The sequence below is a fragment of the Symsagittifera roscoffensis genome, chromosome 4 (assembly GCF_963678635.1).
Source record: "Symsagittifera roscoffensis chromosome 4, txSymRosc1.1, whole genome shotgun sequence".
NCBI lineage: Eukaryota > Metazoa > Xenacoelomorpha > Acoela > Convolutidae > Symsagittifera > Symsagittifera roscoffensis.
In genome coordinates this window covers 51,887,770-51,915,642 of record NC_087065.1, presented here as the reverse complement: position 1 = coordinate 51,915,642, position 27,873 = coordinate 51,887,770, and the positions used below count along the sequence as shown (strand labels likewise).

The window sequence follows — 27,873 nt, the reverse complement described above, 5'->3', positions numbered from 1 at the left end:
CGTCGTGTATCACAGAGCTTATAATAAAAGCAAAATGGCCATGTTAGCTTAAGCATATTTGTTGAGAAAATTTACTCTTAACCACTCATTTTTAAGGAGGTTTTTTACTAGCTATTTAGATATGAACGGCAGGAAACTAATCGATCTTCACTTTGATCAATTTTTTTGCAATCAAATATTTTTCGGCGCTGGCATTTGAAACAAATTACTGCTGCTTGGCAAGGTTGCTAAGGTTGAGGAGGCGTGGCGTCATGAAGATAGGGAAGTACTTTAAAAGTTTTCGTTTCGAGTCACTTCGTGCATATTATCACATGCCAGTAGTTCTGTCAGTCGACTCTGAACGTCGGTTTCAAAGTAACATTTGGCCTTAACATTTGATTTGTCTAGGTATCAAAATTGTGGAAATAAATCCGCCAATTCACAATAATTGATCTAAATTACACAGTTGACTTTAGGCCTAGTGTGAGATTCAATCCACATTTGTCGTTAATTCTCATTTAGTGGATGGATGAGGAATCGTGATAAGTCGACAGGAATCGTAAACTTCATCGAGTCACTTTGATCCATTCTTGACAATTATTCAGTTGACTAAAGGCAGTTGGAATTAGGAGCAAAATGGTCCTATCAAATGGTAGTTGAGGAATTGTGCTGCTTCCAGATATGATAAGTGGGTAGTAGTTCGATCTTCATCGAGTAAGCTTAGATCTAAATTAGCCAGTTTGAGTGCTGGTTGTTCCTACGGCTCATTTCACGATTGTCGTTACTTTACGTGGATCGTCAGTTTCAAGTTGATGATTTGCGACGCATGTGGATATGCAAATCATGCAAGTAGAAAGTAGTTTTAACTTTATCGAATCACTTGGATCAAAATTGCTCAGTCGAGTAAGCGCTGTTGTTCGGAACAAAGGTTGGTGTCAGTTTAAATTTGATGGCGGTTGCTGATTTGCGGTGTGTGAGGATATGAGAGGTAGGAAAGTGATTGGATCAGCCCTGAGGCACTGTACAATAGTGGTAGTCTGTTGTAACTGTAGAAGAGAGATGCAGTGGAAGTTGTAGAGACTGAGGATGTGGAGGAGAAGACAGTCTAGGAAAGGGGAGGTCAGTTGAGAGAAAGCCATTGATCCTATACAGTCCCTGAGAAAAGAGCGAAGAAGACACTGCACCTGAAACATACACAAAAACATAAAATTTGTAACATGCCCCAAACATATCAAAAATTAGAGATCGCTCACGTCATTGAAATCTTTTTTTTTCAGCCAATAAGAAATTTGTTTGTTGACTCACAGCATAAATTTTCCGATTTTTAAAGGGCGGAGATCGTTCAATTGGTTAGTCAAGAAGAAAATAGCCAATCGAAGATTGGAAGAGTAATGAACGCAAGTAAACATAAAAAACACTGACTCTCTTGAAAAAATCTCAACTCTCGGACTTCAAAGAAAAAATTAAATGCTCTTTAAGCTCTTTTAATTTCTAGAACAATTGATGATTGGCGCTTATTTAATAACATGAACCCAACTTGAGAAAACTGGATCAATTGGTAAATTTTTTATTCCGCTGCAAATCTAAACATTAAACTCCACTTCCGAATTTCAAAGAAAAAAATAGATGCCCTTTACGGACTTTAAATGTCTAGAGCGAAAAATAATGGGCGGTTTTTTAATAAAATTAACCCAACTTGACAAAACTGGATAAAAAAACTGTTTTATTTCCGCTGAAGTCCAAAAATTAAATTCGACTTTCGAAACTAAAAACCGTATTCGTTTTTTCACGCCATAATCACGTTCGTATTTGGAGAGTGCTAATTATCTAACTTCAGCAGATGGATGTCAATTGAACTCAAAAGTGCATATATACTTAAGTGCATTAATTAATTCATCAATATGTATCAATAAACAGCTGTAGTTAATAGAGACTAAAGACTTTTCCTGAAAAAAAAAACAAAAAAAAATCAGCAAGACCTATATAAGTAGTATGAGGGACCGCCAGGGATCCTTAGGGGGGGGGAGCAAAATCACCTAAAATAAGACGTGGGCGCCTAAGATCCGACACTTAAGGGGTCCAAAATCATCTTGTAGTCAGCCGGCATTTTGCTGGTGGATTACAAGATCCTCACTTGAGGATCCAAGTTTTTGGGTGGCCTCCCCCCTGAGGATTTTACCAAGAGTCATATACCCATGTAGCAAATTTCTAGATCCCTGGCGGATAATTAAAGTAGGATCCTTAATTTTTTACATTCATTTTCTCAGTCCTTTTACATTCATGTTTCTTTTCCTTCTTTCATTCCTTCAGAATGCATGATATTTTGACGCCGTCACTGACCGCTAACATTTCCCTTTAGTTTTGCTGGAACACTTGTTTCCAGCTTCGAATTCTATTTTGGTGTTTGGAATTACTTTGCTTGGCTAAATCAAATTTCTCCCGTTGCCTTTGTTTATTGAATTTATAGCGGCGAGTAGAACTTAATTGGAAACAAAGATAAGTGGTATTTGCTCAAATTAGACCGGAAAAATTTTAGAAACAAATTGTCTATTACTGATTGTGGCAAGTATGCAAATTAAAATGAGCTTATTTTACAAATGAAATATAAATTTGGGTATGGTTTTTTTTTGCAAATTCAGCTTTACAAATATTACAAGCAAAATATTAATCAGAGTGGGGTAAATGAAATGTAAAAAGTTATTTTAGTTAATTAATCATTGTCTAATTGGGAGCGGTTTAAAACCCTTTTACTTTTCTTGGCAATTACTGGAGAGTTATTTGCACTCTCCGAACTGGTATTATCTAATTCACTGCTATTTCCGTCAGCCGCCATAGTACTGTCACGTTCTTCTTGAGCCTCGAAAGCAATGTAAGGATTGTTTGGGTAAGGTTTATCTACAGTTTTAGAACTGTCAGCCAAATCTTCGCGCAATTCTTTCTTAGTGTATTTCCTTCTGTTATACAGTCCTGGGTCTGGCGGTGACCAGTCCGAGTCATCAATATTTATTTCCCTTTGAAATGGCTGTGTATTAAAGTTATCGAAAATGGTGTTCGAAGAAGAACAAGGGTTATTTTCTAACCTACCATCCCAGTCGTCGAGTAAAAATTGGTTATTAAATTCATCTTCGCGGGTCCAACAGTGACCAAAAGGTAAACAGGTTACCAGGTCACCGAGGAGCAATCTCTTTGTGTCCAAAGCTGTTAACGCTAATTTATTTATGTTGACAGTTTGTAGCTCGTGTTTTTTCGATCTGATACTCGTGTTTTTAACTCGAAATTTTCTGTGGTTGAATAGCGCGTCCTTAAAGCGATCATGTGTCAGCTGTTTTTGTGCATACCAAGAGATTCCTTTCGCTGAGACTTTGTTGCTCCTATCTAAAACAAAAAAAAACAGATATTAGTTTTAAAAACGAGCTCTGTTTATGTAAGCAATCTACAAATTATCATAAAAGCAAAAAAAAAAGGAAATTGAGAAAGGTATTAAAGGTGCCAACCAAATTTAGTTACATTTTCAGTCATTGGGTTTTTGGAATTTGATTAATTTTTACCACTTAAGAGTTTAAGAGAATATAATTTCGGTTTGAGTGCTACAAATTCTTCTATCAAGTCTCCACCCATCTCGTCCTTGAACATTAGCACCTATTCTTGTGAGTTTTATTATACAGTGGTGATTGTTTGGGATAGTTCGAGATGTCAAACAAGTGTCCCATTTCTTTTAGTTCCTCGTATATATCGTCACATTTTATCATGTAAATAAAGCTATCAGTATCGGAGTACAATAGCTCGAGATTAAAGTTTGGCTTCATTTGCACGTAGTGGGTTTCGAACATGTATTTTTTTGCAATGTGTAATATTACTGCGCCAACGATTGTGGGCTTATCCCACCGGATTGAGCTCGGATTGAATGTTATTGTAGCAAGGTATAATTTGGAATGACTTCAATGAGCTCTGGAACAACTTTTGCAGTAGCTCGGTTTCGTTACGCACTATACTCATTTTTGTTCTGTTTCGTTTACTTTCCATCGTCTTGCCGAAAGATGAGTTTATAATGAGCTTATAAAAATTTTCCTCAAAAATGTTCCTAGCCTTCTTTCTTAGCTCAGTGTTCATCTGTACAAAAGGGGCCACCCATTTACACTGTCGAAATTGCAGCACTCTATGAAGGTGAGTCACCTTCACACCTAATTGTATGCAAAGCTGAAGGGTCAGATAATGCAAAATATATCCTGACTTTTTTGTAGAGACCGTATAAGCTTAGGCACTTTGGGTAGACTGGTGATACCTAATTTGCCCATCATTTCCACTTGATCGGTACTGTTATCTGCACCATTTCTTTTGATGGCGCGGGAGGATAGTCTTTGAAGTAGTCATGGAGCTCGTCGGGGAACTCGATATCTACCTGCGCTAGGTAACCCTACTCACTATCCTCTTCCGTCAGTAGTAGTTTAGGTATATCCACCGAGTCGTCCGCCCATTTGAAATCGTTTAAGGGCAACGAGTAATTTTGCATGATACCTCCGTAGAGATTATTTGCGTCGATGTTTACGATGAACGAATTTTCCTCATTTTTATCGTGGTCGTCAAGATACTGGTTGTTGGCTTTCCAGTATTTTCGGGCATATACAGACGACATTCCACCACGAATCATCCCCTCTACAAAGTGAAGGTGGTCGCGCTCGGTTAGCAATCGAAGATCTGCTCGGCAGATTTTAAGGAACACATCCCCCGCCAAGTTACTTGCGGTATAATAGTGCGCGCAATCGACTCCATATGTTTCATAGCACACGGATCGAAAAGCTTCGAACACAGAAGCAAGTAACAGCACATCGGTAGAGAGGTACAGGTCGTGGTAGTCACCAATTGAATTACAGCCGAATTTAGTGAATACCATGATTGCATGGTTGAACTCTGATCAATCTACACTGACCTCACCGCCAGCTAGGCTATTCGTTCACAGTCTTCGGGCGGGTAATCGCGGTTCATTGAATTTCTTGAAGCTATCAATGTAGCTGTAGGGGTAGAACCCTTTTCGTTTCAAAAGATCGATTTTCTCCATTGAGTGTCCTTTTGCTTTGAAGAAATTTTCCAATAGACTGAAATTATCAGGTGGTAAATTTTTAACGAGCGTTGATAAGGAAGATTGCATGAACTTGTAGGAGTCGATAAATCTCAGATTCTCAGACACATTTCTAATTTTTCCACTTTTATCGTAGAACGTTTTGATCCATACCGATTTGATTATTGAGATGAATTTTTCTTCGGTGTTCGGTATGAAAGAGTGGGTTGCTTTGTGTGGGTTGCTTTTATTCAATGCTCGAATGATACAATGTAGGTCATAGTTTGCTAGATTGTGGGCAACTACAGGAATGAAATAAGTTGTCTTGCGGTTGATGTTGCATGTATTATGTGCCCACCCGAGAAACTTGTTGGTATAGTGACAGTGGTCTAATAGCTTTGCCTCATCCCATGCAAAAGGCAATTCGCATATCCAGCACTCGGATGTATCTTCTTTTCTTGTTTCTCTTTGCCCCGTGAACGCGTAATGTCTTCTTTTTCAATGTAAACTTCCTTTGCAAGCGTTTCCAAGCTCAGTAACAGATGTTCGATACTGTCAGGTCCCCTTTTCAACTCGAACTTGACCACCTCGGGGTTTCCAAATTCTACAGCTGCGAATGCATACCCACAGTTCTGGTGTTTTTCGATAAGGTGAGTGTTAGATTTTTCGTTGTCAGGCTCTGGGCCAGCTACGGGTACATTTAGTGACTCCAAGTCGAAGTATACTATACGTGGTACAAACGATCGTGCACCAAAGTTTTTAAACACATGTCGATCGTTGTCGTGATTTCAATGCCATCTTGTCGATAGCAAATTTCTTGATGTCGACGTAGAATGTCGTTGGAAGTGCAAGTGTGGAAGCAATTTCGGCAGATTTCATTTCTGTCGCGTGGTGCTCTTTTACGAATAAAGTTGACTAGCTTTGTCAGGTCGTTGATTAGCACAGTGATATGCAGAACCGTCGGAAAGAAGCAGCAAGTCCATCACAAATGTACAATTTAGCTCTTTTGAAATCCGGATTGGTATCAGCTCTTCTGACTGGTACCTAAATAAGAGAAAAAAAGTTTACTGTATTTGAAATGGAATAAACTTCTGGGTCATGGTTGATTTTTTTAATAGAAAAAATTTCTGGAAGAAATTTGAAATGTCAAATAAACTTACCGAAACACGTTGATTTGAACATTGTTCATTCTTTCAAATCTTCCTATTTCCAGAATGCTCATTGGCATCTCAAAATCTCCTTGAATCTTCACTATCTGATTCTCTCTCGCTGTCTTGCATCTGGTTGCCTTTGTGGGGGTTCCTCCGCGTTCCCTTCATCTTGATTGTCGTTGACGGCAACGACGACAACATCCTTATCAGACTCTCCTTTTACTTCATCATCATCGCTGTCTTCGTCCTCGCTGTCTTCTTCTTTATACGTTGCACATTTGGTCTTCTTTCGGTATGCCTGAGAAGATGCGTATAGCGGTGGACCATGTTTGAGGTGATAGGCTGCAATGAAGCAATACAGAAAGCATTTATCGTTCGTCTTTGTTTCTATATTTACAAGGTTGAAGTTGTTTTTTGAGACCAAGGGGTAGCGGCAAGTAGCTTCCTGCGCGCATGGAGTCAGTTTAGCGAAATTGATAGTTACTTTCGAAATTCTTTCAATTATCCACCCACTTCCATGAGAAGCGAAGCAGTTGATGGAATTGAGCATATGTTCAATCATCTCAATGTACTGCCCCTGTTCCAGACCACCATAATTGACAAGTACCATCTCGGTGTTCAAGAAAAGTGTGATTTTCTCAACATTGGGTTCTTCGTCGTTTTCCACGGTAGGGTGTTTCATCAAGCTCACTTCAACTGAGAATTGCACCTTAATTGATCCGTTTTGCGAGTGCTCGAATATGAAGTCATCAATGACTTCTTTGTTTCGCATCATGAAATCGAGCAGGTCGATTTCATTCTCGTCGAAATTTAGTTGATATTTCTTCAAATTGCCATTGAAAGCGGTTTGACTCTCAGTCAAAATTGACCGAGTGCTTTGAGGTACTCGCGTTGTTGATGAACCTTCGATGGCGATAGTCTCATTGCTACCACCACCACCACCTGTTGAAGTAGAGCCAGCATCCGGATCCCAGACTGGAAGTCCATGGAGGTTGTTCATGTGACTCTGATATTTTTCCAAGCTCATAAACACTGTTCTGCAAATTGCACAGTGCTTGTTTGCTGATTTACCGTGATCTATTTCAATGTGCTGAATAGTTTCAGCCACCGAACTGAACTCCTCAAGGCAGTCATCGCATTTGACTTTGACGGCTGCAATCGGCGCATGAAGGTTGTCGACTGTCTTCTTATGACGTCGTAGGTTTTTAGCAGAGCCCAGAACCGCATCACACAGATGACATGCGAGATTGGTTTTAGCTTTAGAAGAATTAGGCATTGTTTCGTTGATTTTCTTTCGAAAGTTTATGAGTTGAGAAAAATTCAAACTGGTCTGATTAATCAGAAGAAAATTTTTGAATAAAGACTTTTTGTTTCAATCAAGAACTGCTGAAATTCAGAAAGCAAAAGACAAAAGTGAGTTTTTAGTTTGGGTTAAAATCTTAATTGTTTTCCAACCACAAGCGTAGGTGAATTATAGTTGTTGATTAGCGGTTTTATTTTCCTTTTCGGTTATATTAGTCAATCCTGTTAGGGAAATAATCATTACTGAGACTTGGTGGTTTGACTAATTCCTTTCAAGTATATAGATTTAACCTCAAGTCTTGCTTAAACACCTATCCCCTAGTACACTTAGTTTGAAGTAACTAATATTTCTGTAGGCAGGTATATAAAAGGAATTAGAGCTAACCACCACGGTAAAAGAAGGAATTGCAGGGGATTCTATCAGGGTTGCTTGGAATTGGCTGAATACAGTTCTGAACCCCATAACTTTTGATCTGAATAAGATAGACAGTTCACCATGGAGACCTTTTCTGTTGTCCTGTGACAGGTTAAACCAGTAGCCTAGCAATTTTTTAAGTGTAGTCAATAAACGAGATAAAAAACTTATAATTGCCAAGTACAAGAAATAGAAAAATTTGAAAAAAATCAAAAAGCCTAAAAAAAAATTTCTGCTTGAAATTGTTCAATTTTGCAGACAATCGACCAGGAAAGAGTGTACACACGCTGGATTATGTTCAGATAGCCGATCAGAACAATTTTCAGAAAAATGTATGTTCCCCTATGGTAGGGCAACAAGGTGGTATAGCAAATTTTTGCTAGAAGCTATAATTTATAATTGAGACGAAAAAACTCTGCTGAAAATTAATGTAAAAGTTTGAAAAAATTGAAAAAAATTAAGATTAAGAAAAAATTATTTTTTATTATTCTCCAATGTTCAATTATGGTTCCCACCGATCAGGAAAGATTAACGACGCATTTAAATACTTTCTAAAAATCACTAGAAGCGATATTCGAAAAAGTGAAATTTTCACTTGGGTGTCTAGAACGTGAACCGAGATGAAATTCGAATGATTTTTGTATCCATCAGCATCCCTGAACCATATTTTTGTAACCATCAGCATCCCAAAACCATACGCATTATTTTCGCTTAAAAATAACTCCTTCACGGTGAATTTTCATTTTTTCGATTTTCGGAAATTTAAACTACATTAAAAATAAAATTTTTTATAACTTAACAAAAGCGAACCAATTGATTTGAGTAGAACCATAGGTTCAGAGCGTCAAGTTTTCTAGTTCGGAATAAAAGATTTTGCTGATTTCTTTTTCAAAAAGTGTTATTTTTGAAATTTGCATAGTTTTCTGAAAATAGGATTTTGACTAATTCAAGGTTCTGAAACCGATAATTTTTGATCTGATAAAGATAGACGCTTGGTAAGGTGAACCATTTCTGTTCTCCTATAATAAGGCAAACCATAGGGATCATTAATTGTTCAACAAGATTAATGGTAGAGTAAGAAATGACTTGTGAATATTTTTGGGATGAAAAAGAAAAATTAAACAAAATTTCAAAATTTAACATTAACCTAAGATTTTGTTTCCAATGGTTTGCTATGATTTTTTTGTCCCAATGGAAAACAAAGGGTGTCGTGCAATTAGTCGATTGTAACAAAACTTTCCTTATCTATTTCAAAATAAAAAGATTTTAATGGAACATTCTACCTGATACTCTATCTATCTCATTCTTGATTTTTCTTATCGATTGAGTTTGATTGAAAACAATACAATCAAAATTAATTTACTCAATTGACAGCGAAATCATAAACTACATATATATACAAGCAGAAGTCAAACTGATTTGATAAAAAAGTGAAAGCAACACAAACCAAAACAAGCTCCATAATTTTAATAAATCAAAACATAATAGCAAACAGTTTTTAAAAGTTTTCTTAAAACGGATTGAATACAGTTTTACGTTTTTCGGGCGCATAGCAAGCTTTGATAGGCGGCGTCTCAGCTACTAAGTTTGGTGCAGTGGGACTTTGACTGGCGGAAGAAGAAGCAGAAGTGTGCTGCTGCTGTTGTTGAGTGATTGAAAAAATATCCGGTTTTATTGGGATTTTGGGCGTCTGCTGGTCCTCATCTTTTTTCTCTGTTGAATCTGGTGATTCAATCGACTCAATCTTCCAGTAGGTTTCTCGCTCTACTAAATGTCTAATGGATCCTTCCTGATTTTCGTATAAGGGGATCGATTGGCAATCGTAGTTAAACAGTATTTTTCTCGGTGAACGATCAGGCAAGTAGGGTCTTGAATATCTGTGCGCTTCAGCGCAGGATACGATTCAGTCACACAACAACTCTCGTAGACTTGTTTTCTGCTTTGTATGAGGATACCAATTTGATCTAGCAAATAATTGGGTAACATCATATGGTTTTTAGTGACCCATTCATCGAATTCTCTGCTTCCTGGATCAAGATCGTTGAAAGGACTTGCTTTTCGATGACGCATTTTCCGTTCCTGTTGAACCACTACGATAGAATCTCTGGTATAAGTTTGGTATAATATAGCTCTTTCAAGAGAATTAATTGAAATGATTTGCAGTGGAGTTGCCATCGTTGAAAATTTTGTATTGATTGATTTTGAGAGATTGAATAAAAATAGTAAAAAGATTTAGTTTGACCTACCACTTTTAGTTTTTTTATTGCTGGTGGTCTAAGATTTAGCCAATTACCATGAATCTGGTTTTGTGAAATTTTAATATGTTTTCAGGGCTTTTGCAATTGAAGTAGAAATGTGAACGCTTTGAAAATCTATACTTCAAAGAAACAGCATGGCGCCTTTTTATGATACCCTAAGCACAAAATGACAGAAACTTTACACTTCAAAGAGATAACAAGCATGCAGCCAGGGTAAAAACGTTGAGATTTATGAGCTAAAACGGGAATTTGCCAGACAGATGCAAGCTATTGCTATCTCTACTTCAAATAGAGTGCATGACGCCTTTTTTTATGTCCCCCGGACGAGGGGCTATAAAGGTCTCCACTTCAAAGTGAGTACATGTATGCCGACATGTAACATTAACTGAGATTTATGACCCATTCAGGGGCTTTCCAGACAGAAATGACAGATGCAATAAACACGCTTTTATCTTATACAAATCCAATTGCAAAAACTAATTAAATTCTCCCGCTATAGGCTGAAGGGGCGCCATAAAATTAAATCCACGGATATTTGTTTATCTTCTATCCAATTTATTATTTATTTCATTCTATCATAAAACAGTTGAACCAACAAGTCACTACCGTTACCACCACCACTATGTACTCGTCGCTAGAAAATGATACAGACTTTTACGATGATTTTCAAGATATATCTTCGGGAGAAAAACGCATTGTACGGGTTGGAACGAAAACTTTTGACAAAACGGGTACATATATTACAGTTTAGTTATATAAAAAGAATGAAGATTGTGTATTTAAATGTTATCAAGCAGTAACCTTAACGACAAGAGAATTTGATTGTTTGGCAGATAATTATTCAAAGATTAAAAAATTGGTTAAAAAACAAACTGGTGAAAAGACTTCATCTTCTTCCTCCTCCTCCTCCTCCTCCTCATCCTCCTCAGCTGTAAATGATAAACATCATAAAAGACGATACACGTCAAAACGATCAGTCCGTCCCGAAAAAGAATGTGCCGAAAGTGGTGATGAAAACGATGCGGATGATGAATACTCGAATAATAAAAAGTCTAGAGTTGCCTGAAACAGAAAAAAAAACGTTTCAATAATTTGACTTAACCAGCAGAAGGGTTGAAGCAATGTATGAGCAGTCGCCTGAATTTTTAAAAAAATTTCGAAAGAATTTTAAATTTTTTATTCTGAACAACGAACCCGACGCCTCACAACTCCCTCTAAACACAAATTTTGCATTTGCAACCCACTCAATTCAGAACGAGTCTTGCGCCCAATTGCTCGACAATGACCATCCCCACATCCATGTTCTCATCGAAGTAACCAAGGATTGTGTCGACGTAGTGAACAAGATGACCTCAACCACTTTCGTTGTAACTTGTCTACTCTCATCTTTCAAGCATCTAATATTGGGTTGCAGTAAACTTCACCTATCGGGACCCCTGATGGAAAAGATTGCCACAAGTTTGCTTTGCTTCACAAACTCGATCCATTCAAACTCAAACTGATTTAATCACTCATGTAACAATTGAACGCTTCATTAATATTTTGAATGGTGACAATGCCGCCGAGTTTTCTAAAATTATTGATATTATTCTGAGTGGGTATGGTCGTTTAGCAATTGATTCACAAAGTTTGTTTGTTAAATTTATTATGGAAAAGAAATTCAAACTTTAATAATCTGTTTTCCTTTTGTTTTTTTAATCAAACCCTAAAAAAACTGACTACACCAGCGAAAGGCGTTCCCGAGTATCGTAGCGATCCATGCCTCAATATTTTTTTGGGACTCGATAGAAAAAATTTCCAGGAGACTTTTGAATTTTGATTGTTTTTTTTGTTAACAAGATTGCTCTAGAACCCCCTGACTTAGATATTGGAATAAAAAAAAGTTTGAAAAAAATATATAAATTAAAGCACTTCATAAGATCAAATCAATTATATCAGCATATGTTTTGCAAATCGCATCATATCATGATCATTCACTTTAAGTCCTAGAGGAAATCTAGATGTTATTATCAAATGGGCAACGTAAACACAATAAAGTCCACATAAAACTGAGTTTGCTGATTGAATAGGTCTATTCATCAGTATTTGATTAGTTTCACTGTCATGTAAACTCATGAAGCGTCTCGCATATTTGTATACGTTCGGATACGTTGTTAGTTTTTGTCCAAGGGGATCAGCGAAGAAAACTTGTCCATCAGCTCGAGCAAACAGTAACAAATGAATACCCGGTTGATCAGAGTTTGATGCGTTCACAATTAAAACTGTTTTGTCTTTTTTCAACGCCAATGGACAATTAGCTGGACCAATACCTTCAAATCGATACTTTAAATGTTTGCATCGATTGATGAGCTCAAATATCTGAACATTGTCCACTTTTTCCCGTTTTTTACTCTTTCTCTCTCCCTCTCTCTCTCTATCTCTTCCTCTCTCCCTCTCTCTCTCTCTCTCTCTCTATCTATCTATCTATCTATCTATCTATCTATCTATCTATCTATCTATCTATCTATCTATCTATCTATATCTATATCTCTCTCTCTCTCTTCTAGGTCATGATAGTATTTTTGGCACTTTTTCTGTCAGAACGGACGTATGCTGTTGATGCGCGCTCTCCCATGAAAAGTAACTCAATATTCCCAGCAAGTGGAGCGTCGAATTTAAGCTCCACGGATATTATGCAATTGGTCAATTCAGGATGAATAAAGTCATGTGAAGCCTCCTGAGTAGATGTGAGATCAAATGCCATAATATAATGATTACTATAATTAGCCAGACTGATTCCATGACTATTGTTGAAAACAAAATCCAGAGCTTCCAATGTGTTATAGCAAATTCTTTTGTTATCAGTCGTAGATATTGGAGTACCTGCAATAGGTAGCCCATTCCTGTACACAATGATTTCATGCAATCTGAATTTTTGGTAATGAAAAGGATTTGATCTATTTGTGCCCAAGTAAGCCTCATTTGTACTCATTGCCACAATCATTCTTCGTACTGGCTCTTTCGCGAAAACATCCTCTTGACGCCAGCTTTGTACTCCGGTAGTGGCCAAAAATGTTCGTGGTAGGACTTCAATATAATTATAAATTGCTGGGCTTTTCAGCAGCGTTTTTTCTATCGAAGACAACACAAAGTCTGTCACTGTCATTTTTCGCACATATAAGTTAGCTTCAGTGATTTGAACTTGGTAATGTTTACCATTGTCCTCTGACATAACAAAAAAGTCGTTAGGAGAACGTCTCAGAGAAAGACGGTCAGTGACACCACTAATTAAATGCTTGTCACAAGACAAGAAGTCACATGCTATTTTACCAAACAACCTCAACTCGGCCGAAGCTGCTACAAGACGTTTACCTTCTGCAACATCAACAGCTCTCCCAGCCGTACCATCCACATTTGCTGGATTATCCTCATAGTAATAGCCTTGGCAAGCAAGCCAGGTTTTTTTTGCGTCAATACCGTGAGAAAATTCAGTTTCAATAAAACTTTTGTGCAAAATTAGCATTGGTTGTTGAGATTTTTTCGCCATTTAAAGACAGCGTGCATTCGGAAAACAAAGATGAAAGTGGATTATTGACCAAATATGGTGTGTCTCTTAGTCCCGCATCGGTAGCATGAGTTCGTAAAACATTTCCGTTGTTTTGTACAACTCTCAGCACTAGTTCAAGACGAGTGCGCTGAAGATCAATGAAGTTGTTTCGATCTCCCAAAACTTCAAACTCAAGCATAGGACCATCAGGCGAGTAGGATGCTCCAATTTTTTGGGTAAAAGCATTTTCAAAGGTTACAAGTAGAGGTTTTTCAAACAAATCTAGAGAACTGTGGGTCGCTTCAGTTGGTATCAAATTAGAAACCATTTCGCACTCTGGTGAAGAAATTAGAGCGACTTCTTGGTAGAGTTCGTTTCTTTGAAATGGTACCGCTGGTTTTTCTTCCGAGTCTCTTCACTGAAGTCTTCCTCTTCTTGATCTTGCGAGCAGATTTTTTTCCGCTTCCAACTTGTTTTTTAATCGTATTCTTGACTGTACTTTTCAAAGCTTGCTTGGGCGTTTTTTTCTTAGTGGCTATAGTAATAAGCTCCGGAGCAGCTTGGACAAGCAACTCTTTTTCGATTCGTTTTGCAGCAGGTATTATAAATTTTCGAGCTAAAGGAAGCGCAACTCTTCCAATTCCCATTGCCAAGGCACCAAAGCCACTCCCTCGTTGTCTGTAGTGCCCTGAGAAGTGCGCATATTAGCTTGATTATGGTAATACGCATCCATATTTAATACCAGCTCTAAAATTTTCGAAATTTGAAAGTTAGAACAACTTTTCCTCCTCCACCCGCAAATGGGACAAGACGACCAGTTTCGGTTCGCAAGTTTACTCCAATGCTTTGAATATTATTTACTAGAAGTTTCTTGTAATCTAAATTGCTGAAAACTTTGCGATGATTAGGTTCGATCGGACACACGTTACGGTTTTTCATTCGCCGATTAGTATCAATGACTCTTAATAGCGGAGCTTTGGTATCCCCCACAATTTGGTAGTGAATGATATCCAAGTATATAAACATTAATTGAGTACCGGCAGTCATGTCAACGGGATAGTCAGAGATCAAATTTTGAGTTGCTAATATGCTATGTACTTGGCTGGAACGTTTGTAACCTATGTGGTATCCTGTTCCATCCCGTATGCCTTTGAAACCCAAAATACTGAGAATCTGAGGACTCTCAAACGTAATTCCTTCCCAGTAATGCATCCATAACGTGAGGTGTCTGGTAATCGCATCGATATCATAACTGAAAATTTCAAGCTCCGTCTTCAAAATGATTTCGTTAATTATTATTTTAACATCATCATATAAACCCCTTGTAATTTCAACTCGTTCACCATCATATGGCCTGGAAATTTTATCTTTATTAACTTTTTCACTTGCTCTGACTTTGTCTTTTTTGTAGTATATGAGCTTTGTGTCTGTTACATTGTTCATATGAGTGGGGAATGTTATTTCTGTCAGTGCTACTTTCCATTCACCTTGGAGATTGATCTCTTCGTTTAAAAGATTTTTAAAGTTGGCCAATGAGTTTTCACTGAAAATGTTCATAGACGCCGATGACACCAAAGTAAACGTAAAGGAATCATGGATAGGGTCATCAAAATTGTTAGTCATGGCTGATTTTCTTGTTCTTGTTCATGTGCCTCCTTCTCCTTCTCCTCCTCCTTTTCTTCCTGCTCTACTTTTTCTACTTCTCTGATTAGTTCAGGCTCATAGAATTTTCCCTCAATTGGCTCCTTGTTTGCGTCGATAAGGTTATAAGTCGGAGGATTTCTTGTTGGTACGTCAAATATTTCAAAAATTTCGTCTGTGAAAGATTGTTTGTATCCCTTCGCGAAAAGGATCATCAATTTTTGCTAATCTGACAAAATCGCCAACAAGGAGTGTTTTGGTTGGCGAACTAATTTTTGAGATTGTTCTACTCGCAATGAAATTAGATGTGGAACATCCTTTTTAGTCACTTTATTTGGTGCCTTTTTTATGACACGATTCGTTCGTGAGTTAATTGTGTGAACAAATTCTTGAAGCTTGTCTATGTAAGAGTAAGTCCATTTGTGCTCCAAATATTTGTAAATCAAACTCTTCAAAGATCGAATATTTCTCTCGGCAAATGCAGATTCTTTTTCGCTCTCGGTTGTGTAAGTCAAAATACCCTTCTTATCACATAGTGACTGAAAGGATCCCTTGAATTCTGTGCCCTTGTCTACACAGAGTTTTTTCGGTTGTTTAATCTTTATCATTTTTTTGAGTGCTTCTGCTGTTGCAGTAGCATATTTTGATTTCAATGGCTGCACACGTAGATATCGAGACATACAATCCACAGCAACCAGGAGATATTTAAAATCTTTGTTGTATTTCGCAAGTTTATCAACATATGCTAAATCAACTGACCATATTTCGTCTATGTCATAGACTATTGCTTTTAACCGAGGTATTTTTCGACAAACTGCTCGATATTTTGTGTATGAGGGCTCTGAGTGTAAAAAATGTCTAACTTTCCGTCGTGGTAGTTTGGTTTCGTCCTTCAAGTTCTTCACACTTCCAAACAGAGCTGCCCCTCTAGATGTGTACTTTTTTTTCATATTTTCTCTTCAGCTGGTGTAGGTTTGCCATCTCTTCGTTTTTGTATCCGTCGTTTCTGTCGCTGAAGTATCCGAATCGTAATAGGGCGTTCCGTACGAATCAGAGTCTTCTGGGTAGTCTTCTTTTTTACCTCTTTGATATAAGCTTGTACTTTTGGTGCCTCTGCGTTTTTTGACTGTTTTTGAGCTTGAGGATGGGCTGTTGGTACTGTCAACACTTGTTGGTTGTTTGGTGGGACTTTTGATTTTTGCTGTAGTAGCAATAGCTGACTTGATCCTTAGCCAATCAAAACCGTTGAATTTCACAAACTCAATGTTAATATTGTGAGACTTCCCTTTTTCACTGTACCTCGGTTGACTTTCTGTGTAAAAGAAGATTGCTCTTTTACACCTTGGATAAAATGTTTTTCCTTTCAAAAGTTTGAATATTAACTGTTTTTCCGGATACTGAAGGTCCAACAACTGCCATAAACACTCGCGTTGACGTATCAACAATTTTATTCATATCCGAGGATTTGGTAGTACGTAGCCAACTAAACCGGACAGGATTGAGAACCAAACTGATGTTTCCTCACAGCTTAGTTTCGTCAAAGAGAGTTTGTAGATACAGAAAATCAATAAAATTAAAATCATTTGAGACATGAAAAACACTTCAGATCTCGGTACGGTTACATTATTACAAAATTTCCAAGGTTTTCGCTCAACACTGTCATTTTTTTCCTCATAAACAAAATCAGTAATGATAGTTGCATCAGGTTCATCAACTGCTATTTCAGACATTTTGTTCAAAATGAAAAAAAAATGTGGTTAAAAAAATTATTTATTCTTCTGAACAGTAATAAATCTCATATCGTGTATAACTTGTACAGACATTACTATCACTATCATCCTCATCATCATCATACATTTGCAAAACATAGTTAGCAGGAACATTTTCAGTTTTTGCATGAAACATAATTTTTTTTCACAGAGTCCTCTTTCACTTTCTGTTGAATTTCTTTGGGTAGCTCACTGCTGGTTAGATCCAATTGAACTCTGGGTTGACGATGTTTGGGTACTAATACCAGCTTGGGAAGGCAGACTCCTCGCTTGCTGGCTAACATTTCCAATATATTTGAATCGCTGGAAATGGATGAACTGATCAATCACGGGAAAAAATCTTCGCAGAGTAGTCAATTCTTCTTCAGATAGAACAACTTGCTCTTTTCGTTGCACAATTTGGCCTCTGCAGTCAACGCGCTTTATTCGGGTCAATGAAAATTTAATAACTCTCTGGGGTCATCCAAGCACAAAGAACTGAATTTGGAGATAGATATGTCTCCACTTTGGCTAATCTCTCCGTGTTGATCATCGTCATTATTTTTCAACCAATCAAAAAAGGCTTTGGATTTTTTTTAGAGCACAATGATTTTTGGAGTTGTAATGAGGTATATGTTTGCAGCAGTTCGAAAATTTGTTGTATTGTAAGTTTTCAAGTCTTGGACAACCCAAATCATCAAGATTCTCTACTCAGCGGTCTAAATATTGGGCTAAGTAGTCTGCCTTTTCCTTTCCCTTAGCGTAGAATGTAGCTCCGGGATTCCTCAATACAACACTTTGGATAATTGGGTTGAGATTTAAATATAGGTAATCACCACTATCGCAATGAAGTCCATGCAAGTAATTCGTTAGCCAGGTGTACGCTTTTTGCTCGAGTTTTGGAAGGGAATTAAAACTGACTGGTGGTAGAAAAATTAGGGAGTCGCTGTAGTCAGCGGTTGTGATTGCTAATTCTTTTAAAATAAAAGTGTTTTTCTTGTATCGAAATCCTTCCAAATCCAACACGACTGATCTTTCACTCAGCATTCTAACAAATGATAGAGTTTTGGTTTCCTCAATTTGATATATGAACAAAACGTGATACCGCTCAAGTGACCAATCAGGCTGTTGTTACATTTCCACGGTAAAACATAGCAGTATGTGGGACCAGTATTGTAAACTTCACGAACAAAACCGGCGGCATCATGTAAAACAGCATGCATTCGTAAAATTTTTGAATCACTTAAATATTTGTCTAACGAAGAATTTTCTATCCCGATCAGTCCACCATAAGGTCTCAGCTTGATAGCAACATCGTAGATTATATCGTTAGTCGAGAAGAAGAATAAGGAACATGCAGCTAAGAAATAATTCCGACGGTTGGTGTTTTCTGGGTACGTTTTTTTTAAAGTATAAAAATATCTCATCCGTCGTTTCTGTCGCTGAAGTATCCGAATCGTAATAGGGCGTTCCGTACGAATCAGAGTCTTCTGGGTAGTCTTCTTTTTTACCTCTTTGATATAAGCTTGTACTTTTGGTGCCTCTGCGTTTTTTGACCGTTTTTGAGCTTGAGGATGGGCTGTTGGTACTGTCAACACTTGTTGGTTTTTTGGTGGGACTTTTGATTTTTGCTGTAGTAGCAATAGCTGACTTGATCCTTAGCCCATCAAAACCGTTGAATTTCACAAACTCAATGTTAATATTGTGAGACTTCCCTTTTTCACTGTACATCGGTTGACTTTCTGTGTAAAAGAAGATTGCTCTTTTAAACCTTGGATAAAATGTTTTTTCTTTCAAAAGTTTGAATATTAACTCTGTTTTTCCGGATACTGAAGGTCCAACAACTGCCATAAACACTCGCGTTGACGTATCAACAATTTTATTCATATCCGAGGATTTGGTAGTACGTAGCCAACTAAACCGGACAGGATTGAGAACCAAACTGATGTTTCCTCACAGCTTAGTTTCGTCAAAGAGAGTTTGTAGATACAGAAAATCAATAAAATTAAAATTAAAATCATTTGAGACATGAAAAACACTTCAGATCTCGGTACGGTTACATTATTACAAAATTTCCAAGGTTTTCGCTCAACACTGTCATTATTTTCCTCATAAACAAAATCAGTAATGATAGTTGCATCAGGTTCATCAACTGCTATTTCAGACATTTTGTTCAAAATGAAAAAAAAATGTGGTTAAAAAATTATTTATTCTTCTGAACAGTAATAAATCTCATATCGAGTATAACTTGTACAGACATTACTATCACTATCATCCTCATCATCATACATTTGCAAAACATAGTTAGCAGGAATTTTCAATTTTTGAATCACTTAAATATTTGTCTAACGAAGAATTTTCTATCCCGAGCAGTCCACCATAAGGTCTCAGCTTGATAGCAACATCGTAGATTATATCGTTAGTAGTCGAGAAGAAGAATAAGGAACATGCAGCTAAGAAATAATTCCGACGGTTGGTGTTTTCTGGGTACGTTTTTTTTAAGTAATAAATATCTCATGGATATCTTCCAAGTCCGTTGAAGTTACAGTTCGTTTTTCCGATTTCATTTTTAATTTTTACTAGCACTTCTCCGACCTGCTTAATTTCAAGCCAATGGAAATAAAAGTAACCTTCCAGATACCACTTACTTAGACCTTTATCTCGATGGTATGTATTTAGATAAACTACCGGAAGTTTTTGATACTTTGAAAGTTTATTAAAACAAAGTCGTATTTTTCGCTCCAGCTCTTTCAACCATCATTGAGTTGAAATCAAATGAATAATCAAAGATATTTTCATAGGTAGCAAAGGTCAAATCAGTTGATTTTCCATATTTCTGTTTTGCATACATACACCACGTTATTTGTAAAAGCTCATCCAGAAAAAACTGTTCTTTACAACTTTCTGCATATTCTCTATTTGCAATTTCTTTGGCTCTCGACACGAAAATTATATGACGATTGTGAATGTATTCGTTTTTTATTTGACACCCAGTGAAAGATAAATGCTCCGAATCAATGTCACTTGTATGCCAACTTCCCATTAAGTTCATTTTTCGCAATTCATTAATCCACAATTTTACCATTATTTTCTATTACGTTATCGTCTAGACGTAACAGCGACGACTGAAATCGGATTGCAACCTTGGTGAGTAATTATGGTTTACATACGTTTCAGTGTTAATATATTTAAATCATGGAAATACTCTACAGCATTCAATAGACCGTTAAAACTATGCTGGCCAAAGCTATACTTGCTTTGTTTTATTACCCACTCCAAAAGTATGGCAGCATTCCAAGTCGAACGTACCAAACGGCGAAAGAATGCTAATTTATGCTTTTTCTAAACATAAATCGGGTGAAAATTTTTTTAAGGATCCTACTTTGATTATCCGCCAGGGATCTAGAAATTTGCTACATGGGTATATGACTCTTGGTAAAATCCTCAGGGGGGAGGCCACCCAAAAATTTGGATCCTCAAGTGAGGATCTTGTAATCCACCAGCAAAATGCCGGCTGACTACAAGATAATTTTGGACCCCTTAGGTGTCGAATCTTAGGCGCCCACGTCTTATTTTATTTTAGGTGATTTTGCCCCCCCCCCCTAAGGATCCCTGGCGGCCCCTCATACTACTTATATAAGAGTCTTCACTACGTTTATTACTCTTAGAAAGTTTCCCCAGGGTTTCACTTTTCCATGACTTTAGGATATCGTTTTCAAATTCATGTCATTTTACAAAATTCAAAAACCCATAGCATTGTGTAGAAACTAGGGGGAAAAAATTTGATGCTCAAACTACGTGAGCCCACGCTTCACTTTAAATTTGAACAAAAATGAGAGATTTAAATGAGTTTTTGGGTGATGCTATAGGATGTTGGTTGATTAGAAATTTTGGGTCATTCGATCTGAATATCACTCATGCTCACTTGATTATTCCCTGAGACATGGCTATATTTCATCCGGTGCTCATTCCACATATTCATAAGTAGTTTCTCCTCATACGTGACGTCACAGAACTCTTCCACCAATCTTCTCTGGTGCATTTGTTGCCAGTTCACATTTGCTTCTTCCTCGTCCGAATCTGTTGTTTGCTGATACGCTGGCAAGTACATACCTGTTGCAATGAAATTCATAAATAACTTCGGACAACCGGAAAACGCTCTTTTGGAAATTTGAAATCGAATCGGTCGAGAGAGGCGGAGGCGAGAGCATACAACCACACCACCACCCCACACACACTCACACACGCACGCACACACACACCCACACACACCCGCCACATTTCTGGTACCTCAAATTTCGGAAGCGTCCCTTCGCTCCTATGTGCGATATCCATTCCCAATTCACCAATCAAGTTTTTAGGCTTCTTTCGAATCACAAAAAAAACGAGCTGGTCTTAAGATTTATCTCAGCAATGACGCATCCACGACTCGGATCGGGCAAAACTCGATATGAAATATTTCAAACCTATCAACCTGAGAGAAGCTGCTACCGGCCATATACAAAACACCCGACTTACTCCAAAATTCTTGAAACTCACAGCAGATCAAAAAGAATATTTCAGCAAACACTGCAGCGCAAATATTTCAGCACGATAATGAGCCTCCCAATGGAAATATAAAAAGTGAGAAGTGGGGGAAAAGCATGCCCCTAACTAAATCAGGAGCTACCGACCAATTACTCTGTTCTCGCAGGTAAAAAAAAACGCGTAGTGTTAACTACAAACTGCCTTTACTATGAATGAAAATGATTCAAACACACTAAAACGGCTTTAGAAAATCTCAATCTATATCAAAGCTGTTATCTACAACAAGACCAAACACTGTAAAAGAACATACTTCGCCGCTATAGACTTGACATCAGGCTTAGATACTATCTATTCGATGATATAGCCAGCTCGAATTCCTCTAAAAGTGAATCTGAAGTAGACATAACCAAGCTCGAACGCAAAAAGGTGAGACAATATCTCCCAAAAAGTGGCGCTTGTCGATTGCTTCTAAGAAATCAGGTCCGATTAATAATGTTAACTACAAAGGGTTCATTTGCTTATCGATAACCAGGAAAGCATCCCTAAGCAGGAATATGATAGAAGGAATTAAAACCTCCATACTTCAGCAATCAAGAGAAGCGAAGCATGACAAAAAAGCTGACAGAAATTGAGAAAAACCACGAAAAAAAACTAGATCTACTAATATTTTCGTATCTTTGTCTCAATTTTTTCTGAATACAGCCAGACAAAACAATTAAAACATAAATTTGCATCCAAATATAACATACGAAAAGGTAACGAAGCCGCTATTTGTTGACCACATACCCGTTGACCCAAAAAACATCTTTAATAAATATGAATTAACCTCTGAAAACACTCAAGCGCATAGGAAACTTAATTCGCTCATCCACCGACGCAATATGATGCCACAAAGCTGATTAGGCAAACACCGCATTTGTAAGCCGAATTCACAAAAAAAGGAAATTTATACCGAGCCGCAGTTGGTAATTTTGAAACTAACATTGAAAGCAAATATTGAAGAGAGGGTATTTGAAATGCAGACATCCTCAAATTATGTCTGTTGGTTAACAAAAGTGCAGATTTGAGAAAATGACTCAGATAATTTGCTGGACAAGTTGTTTACAGCACAAGTTATTTATAAGAATAAGTCTACGTTCCGATTTGATAACGCCTACTACTTACAAGCATAACAAGACTGCTCGTATCAGGGCGAAGCCCTGAATGTTCCGACTGCCTTTTAAGGTTTATGGAGCAGCAGTAATAACATAATAAATTAAATGAAAAAAAAATAAAATGAAAATTTTTTTTTTCCAAAATTTGAAATTTTTTATGAAAATCATCCCCCCACACGCCATATAAAGTTTAAAAAGATAGATTTCGTTCCTTGTAACAAATCAATTATGGCAAATAAGCTTCGTTCAACCAATTTGAACGAGTTATAAGACGGATTATATCTCCGCTTACGCGTTAATAGCGCGAATTATATCGCGCGTTAATTGTCCCAAGTTGGTAGAAATGGCCAAAGTGGCAATCTTTAAACCCTCATAACTTTACGCAAAATGATCACAGGTGAAATATCTTTTCAAATTTAAGTTCAGGAGAACAATGGCTTTCGAATGATGTTAAAAAAATCCGTCAAAAATGGCTAGTTAAAAAGTCGAAATTTGTCTGAAGAAAAAACCCACCCCGAGCAAATATTCCGTTACTTTCGTATCGAAAGTCGGAAAAATAATCGCATGCGTAATAATTACGTACACACTATCTGACTGAGCAAAATTCAGACAATTAACATTTTGTTTTATAATTTTAACAATTTTTATTTGAAATTTTTCAAAAAAAAAAAATCCGAAAAAAACTGAATTACCTCTACCAATGAAGCTAAATAAATGGCATTCAGAAAAATAGAAGAAATCTGAACTTTCAAAAAAAAAAGTTCATGCTCATATAACTAAGCCGGAATTAATAAACAGACGGACGATAGTCCGGAAAGCAGAAAAATATTTTTTTTTGCAAAAAACAGGTACCGGTCGGATTCGAACTACAAGCCTTTCTTGCAAAATCTTGTGAGCAAAGTTCTTTACGGAAAAATGTCTAGTACCCGGTTGTAACTAACACCCTTGCTTATCGCAGGGGTAAAAATGTTTAAGCAAAAGATAAAACCAGTATGGCAGAAAAACATCACCAAAATCAGCAAGGCAACATATAAGCTGCGAAATTTTAAAAACTTTTTTTTAACTGAACAAGAGCCTGCCGAAGTATTATCTGCGTAGATGACTTTCTGGTTTTCGTTCTAATTACTGCCGATTAAAATGCTCAGTTTAAAAGATTTTGACATAAACTCATTCTTGTATGTTGAAATTCTTTCGAATGGCAAATTCTTTCGATTGGCAATCATTCGTTGAGCAATTTACGAAACCTGTAGTAATAAATGTTTCAGTAGTAATTAAAGTAATTAATGCAGTAGTAATTAATGTTTCACAATTAAGAAAGCTCAATTTGTAATTTATAAATTTATAAGAAAAGTTGTTCAAGGGAAAAAGTATAACTGACGATTGCAAGACCCTTGACCTCTTTCAACAGCTTTAAATGCAGGATAGTAAAGGGAGAAGAGGCATAGGGTAAAGAAAAACACGAGGGAAACTTTTTTTCAAAAAAATAGCTATTTTTTTATAAAGCTTTTAAAATTTAATCTACCATGGTTATTTGGTCCAGTAGTAAAATTATTGACTGGAGCTCCCTAAAAGGGGGTTCGAATCTCGTTTATGTATTATGATTTTATATATTAGGATTATAAATAAATTCGTAATTAGTTTAATTATTGCTGTTCAAATCTCATGTTGCAAAAGATAGACTTAGAGAAGATCAACTGATCTCGTTATCTACCCTTTGCAAGTCGATAACTATGTCTGGAAATTGTTTTTGTTATCAGATTACTTTGACTTGAAGGAACTTATTTTCCTTCGTTTATGAACTTAACGACAACATGTTAGATACGAGTAGACCAATTCCTCTGCAATTTATTTTTTTTCAGAGAAAGCGCTTCAGATGTCATTTACTCAGCAAAAATAGCAATTCATAAATTTGGGTAATAAAGTAGGTCAAGCTTACAAAATCTACCACTTAATAATACTTTAGCTGAATCCGAATTCGGTTTTTTTTTGCGATTAGCGATTCCAGCGAATTAGTTTTTTGCGATTAGAGGTTCAAATTAACGATGCCAGAAGCGTGATTCAAACTATTTCAAAATAACCGACCTGTTTTACTATTGGCGAAATCCACATTAGTTGTCAGCATATTTCCATTTCTCTCAAACACTGCACAAGACAACCTTAGCGCCGTTTCCGCGTCTACTGTTTCGGAGCCTTTATTTTTCCTTTTGATGAAGACGAAATTCTTCCCCTCGACCTTTTGATTAGGTCGACAATCCGCCAAATTTACCAAAATAAGTGCACTAGTTGTTGAACTACCTGATTTTTCGAATATGTACGATTGATGGAAAGTGGAATAGTGTAACAAAAGGTTGTCAATGGAATATTGCTCTTTTTTGCACCAAATACACGAGATTACGCCCGAGTCTAAGTAGAAAGTTTTGCAACCTATTACAAATACGTATTTCACCAAACACTCCTCGGTACATCTCTCAATACTTGAGTCACATTCCATTTTGACTTCAGTTTGTTCAATACTTTTTGATTTCGAGGGCGAAATACTTTGATCAGGAGTAGATGTGCCGCCAAAGTTTCTGACAGCAGAATCCGAAACAAAATGTGGAGGCGTTGTATTTGTGCTTCCATTCCAAACATCGGTTTCTGTGCTACCCGCAATTTCGTGTAAACTTTTCGTTCTAATTCTTGGTGACTTCTTGCCAGGTGATTTTCTCGACTCTGGAGAAAGAACTCTATTATTCAGAACCATGGAAGCCTGTGGTTGTCCAGCAGGTGATAACTTGTCTCGTTCTTTCCCAAATTCAGATTGATGTTTTAAGCTCGCCTGTGGCCTGCCAGCAGAATTTTTCGATCTATGCTTGTCAGATTTAGGACTCTTTCTTTCCATAAAAACATCCGAATCAATGAGCGCTGCATCAGATCTAATCGCTGAATGTCGAGAAGCTGGAGAACTATGGGGGTCGTTTTGAGGCAAACTCCATTGACATTGATCAGGAGAACGCTTTCCATTTTTAACCAGAGACGTTTTTGTAGAAAGCATGCGGCTATTTGCTTCCCAAGGTCGAACTATCGGTTTAATAAAAGACGAGCTATCAATTGAACCAGTTGAACCAGCACGAGATCTAGGACTAAATCTCCTAGGTGGCATTCTCTTGGAAACACTTGCCGGCGATTGTTTGTTTTTTGATATTTTTGCCGACGCTTTCTGGCTATCCGATTCAACTTCAGACGAGAAACTACTGGATACAATTGACTCACTGCTTCTAGTAGTTTTCGGAGATTGTTGACAATTAGAAGACAATGTTGGTTTTTCTACAATCCTCGATCCAGGAGAATGCCCAGCTAGTCTTGGAGACGTTCTCCGTACGGGTGAAGCTCGTGAGGACTGTGTTTCTGTTGAATTCTCTATACATCCTGTATTTCTCGATCTACTGGGAGACCTAGACGTTGATTTTCTCCGTTTCGACGAATTCCGTTGGGCTGGATTTTTGACAGGTGATTCGACTAAAGATTTTATCCAGGGCCCTGGGTTTGAGCTTGAAGGCACGAACTCGGTTACTGAGTTGAGTTTTAAAGCAGCAAATGGCAATTCTTGGTCGTCAAAACTAAGCTTTGGATTCTTCTTCGAAGGCGAACAAAAACCTTTAGAGTTCGCGGAAGAATAAAACGAAGCGCTGTTTAAGTGAAGCTCCAGGTCCATATCGTTGCTTTTCTCTAAGTCTACCAAACTACCAAGCGGTAGCTCCCATATAAATTTAGAATTATTATAACCTCCAGATAGTTTACCGTTTCTTTGACTCGACTTTCCACTTTCACTTGAAGCTGTCGAAAAAAGTATTAGAGTGATTTTCAATGCATCTTCAGTAGAAAAAACACCTGGCATCTCAGAATGATTATTTCCAAGCTTTTCAAGGGGAATCGATATTTTGGCAGGTATTGTAAGACGCCTTGCATATCCATTTGTTGACAAACTACTTCCATTTAAGGAAAACTTCAGCGAGCCAACAGTTGTAACTGTTTTGAACCGCCTTTTAACTAGTTCAAGTTCTAGTTGTCCGCTTTGTAGGTGCTCTTCTAAGTTACGAATCGCGGACCCGTAACCGTTTCTATGCGAAGTCATAAGCTTATCTTTACTTTGCTTGAAGTCTAAACCATGATATGATATTCGGAACACAACTTGATGTACAGAGTTTTCTATTTCTTTGTTCAGTGATGTCAGCTCATTGCAAATTGCTTCTAAGGATTTTCGACTATCCATGCCTTTCAAAGATTTAGATTCTTTAGCTTGTTTTCTGTAAAGCAAATTCCTCTGTAACAAAATTGGATTAATTTCACTTCTTAATTTCGAAATGTGATATAAGTTTGAGTTCACACAATGTTGCTCCGCAGGAGTCAACAACCTGTTCAAATTTTCTTCTTCTCTAGTGGATTTCGAGTCAAATTGTGGAAATAAAAATTCTTCACTCGAATTGTAATCAACGTCTACTTTTAGTATTTTAGCCGGTTTTTCTGCGTTCGGTTCCGAGAAGACATATTTTAGACACCCGTTCATCATCGGCTTTTTCCTCTTGACAGTTACAGAATCTTCCTTCGTCTGAGTCGACATCTTTTTGCTTCTCTCTGTGCAAAAGTTGTGCAGTTATTGTCAAAATGCGAATTTAGCCGCCAAAATAAAAACAACCATCAAAAACTGATGCGTCCGAAGACGTATCAAAATCATGCAATGGATCTGAAACTGTTTTAATATTATGTACAACACATTGTAATCGCAAACAAGCTTCAGTAAGACTGGTTACACTAAGATGGTAACTAAGATTAATTCTGTAGAGGTCATTTCGACATGTGTACCAATTTAGAACCACCATTATTTCAGACTGTATACAAAACCGAATTTAAGAACCCGGTTGCTGCCGAAGAAGCAAATAAACCCAGTTGCACCACAAAACTTATAAGGCAAATATCCATCAAAAACAATCAAATAAATTTGAAACAAGGATTGCCGGTTGCTGTTAAGGTAGCACAGAAGGTTCCGACTTCTGTTGGAATTCTGTTGAAGAAATCGTAAACAAAAAAATCAAGAAAATTTTATTTGCGAATATTATAAAAAAACAATTACCTAAAA

General features: G+C 37.2%; 1 protein-coding gene across 1 annotated transcript; it reads right to left on the bottom strand.

Moving 5' to 3' along the window:
- On the bottom strand, window positions 1-27,486 carry LOC134845082 (uncharacterized). The gene is made up of 3 exons (XM_063861928.1): window positions 24,840-27,486; window positions 21,002-21,189; window positions 1-1,163 (listed from the first exon to the last, which is right to left on the bottom strand). The coding sequence occupies exons 1-3, from the start codon at window positions 27,355-27,357 to the stop codon at window positions 915-917; spliced, it is 2,955 nt and encodes a 984-aa protein (XP_063717998.1). The 5' UTR covers window positions 27,358-27,486; the 3' UTR covers window positions 1-914.
- Window positions 27,487-27,873: the final 387 nt, after the last annotated feature.

What these genes read in the sequence shown, in the direction of transcription:
- LOC134845082 (XM_063861928.1), bottom strand. Translation starts at nt 27,357, where the DNA reads ATGTCGACTCAGACGAAGGAAGATTCTGTAACTGTCAAGAGGAAAAAG. An exon ending in TTTCGCCAATAGTAAAACAG is followed by an intron (nt 21,190 to 24,839) that starts GTCGGTTATTTT and finishes TCATTGCAACAG; the next exon opens with GTATGTACTTGCCAGCGTAT. An exon ending in ATGTCTCAGGGAATAATCAA is followed by an intron (nt 1,164 to 21,001) that starts GTGAGCATGAGT and finishes TGTATGTTTCAG; the next exon opens with GTGCAGTGTCTTCTTCGCTC.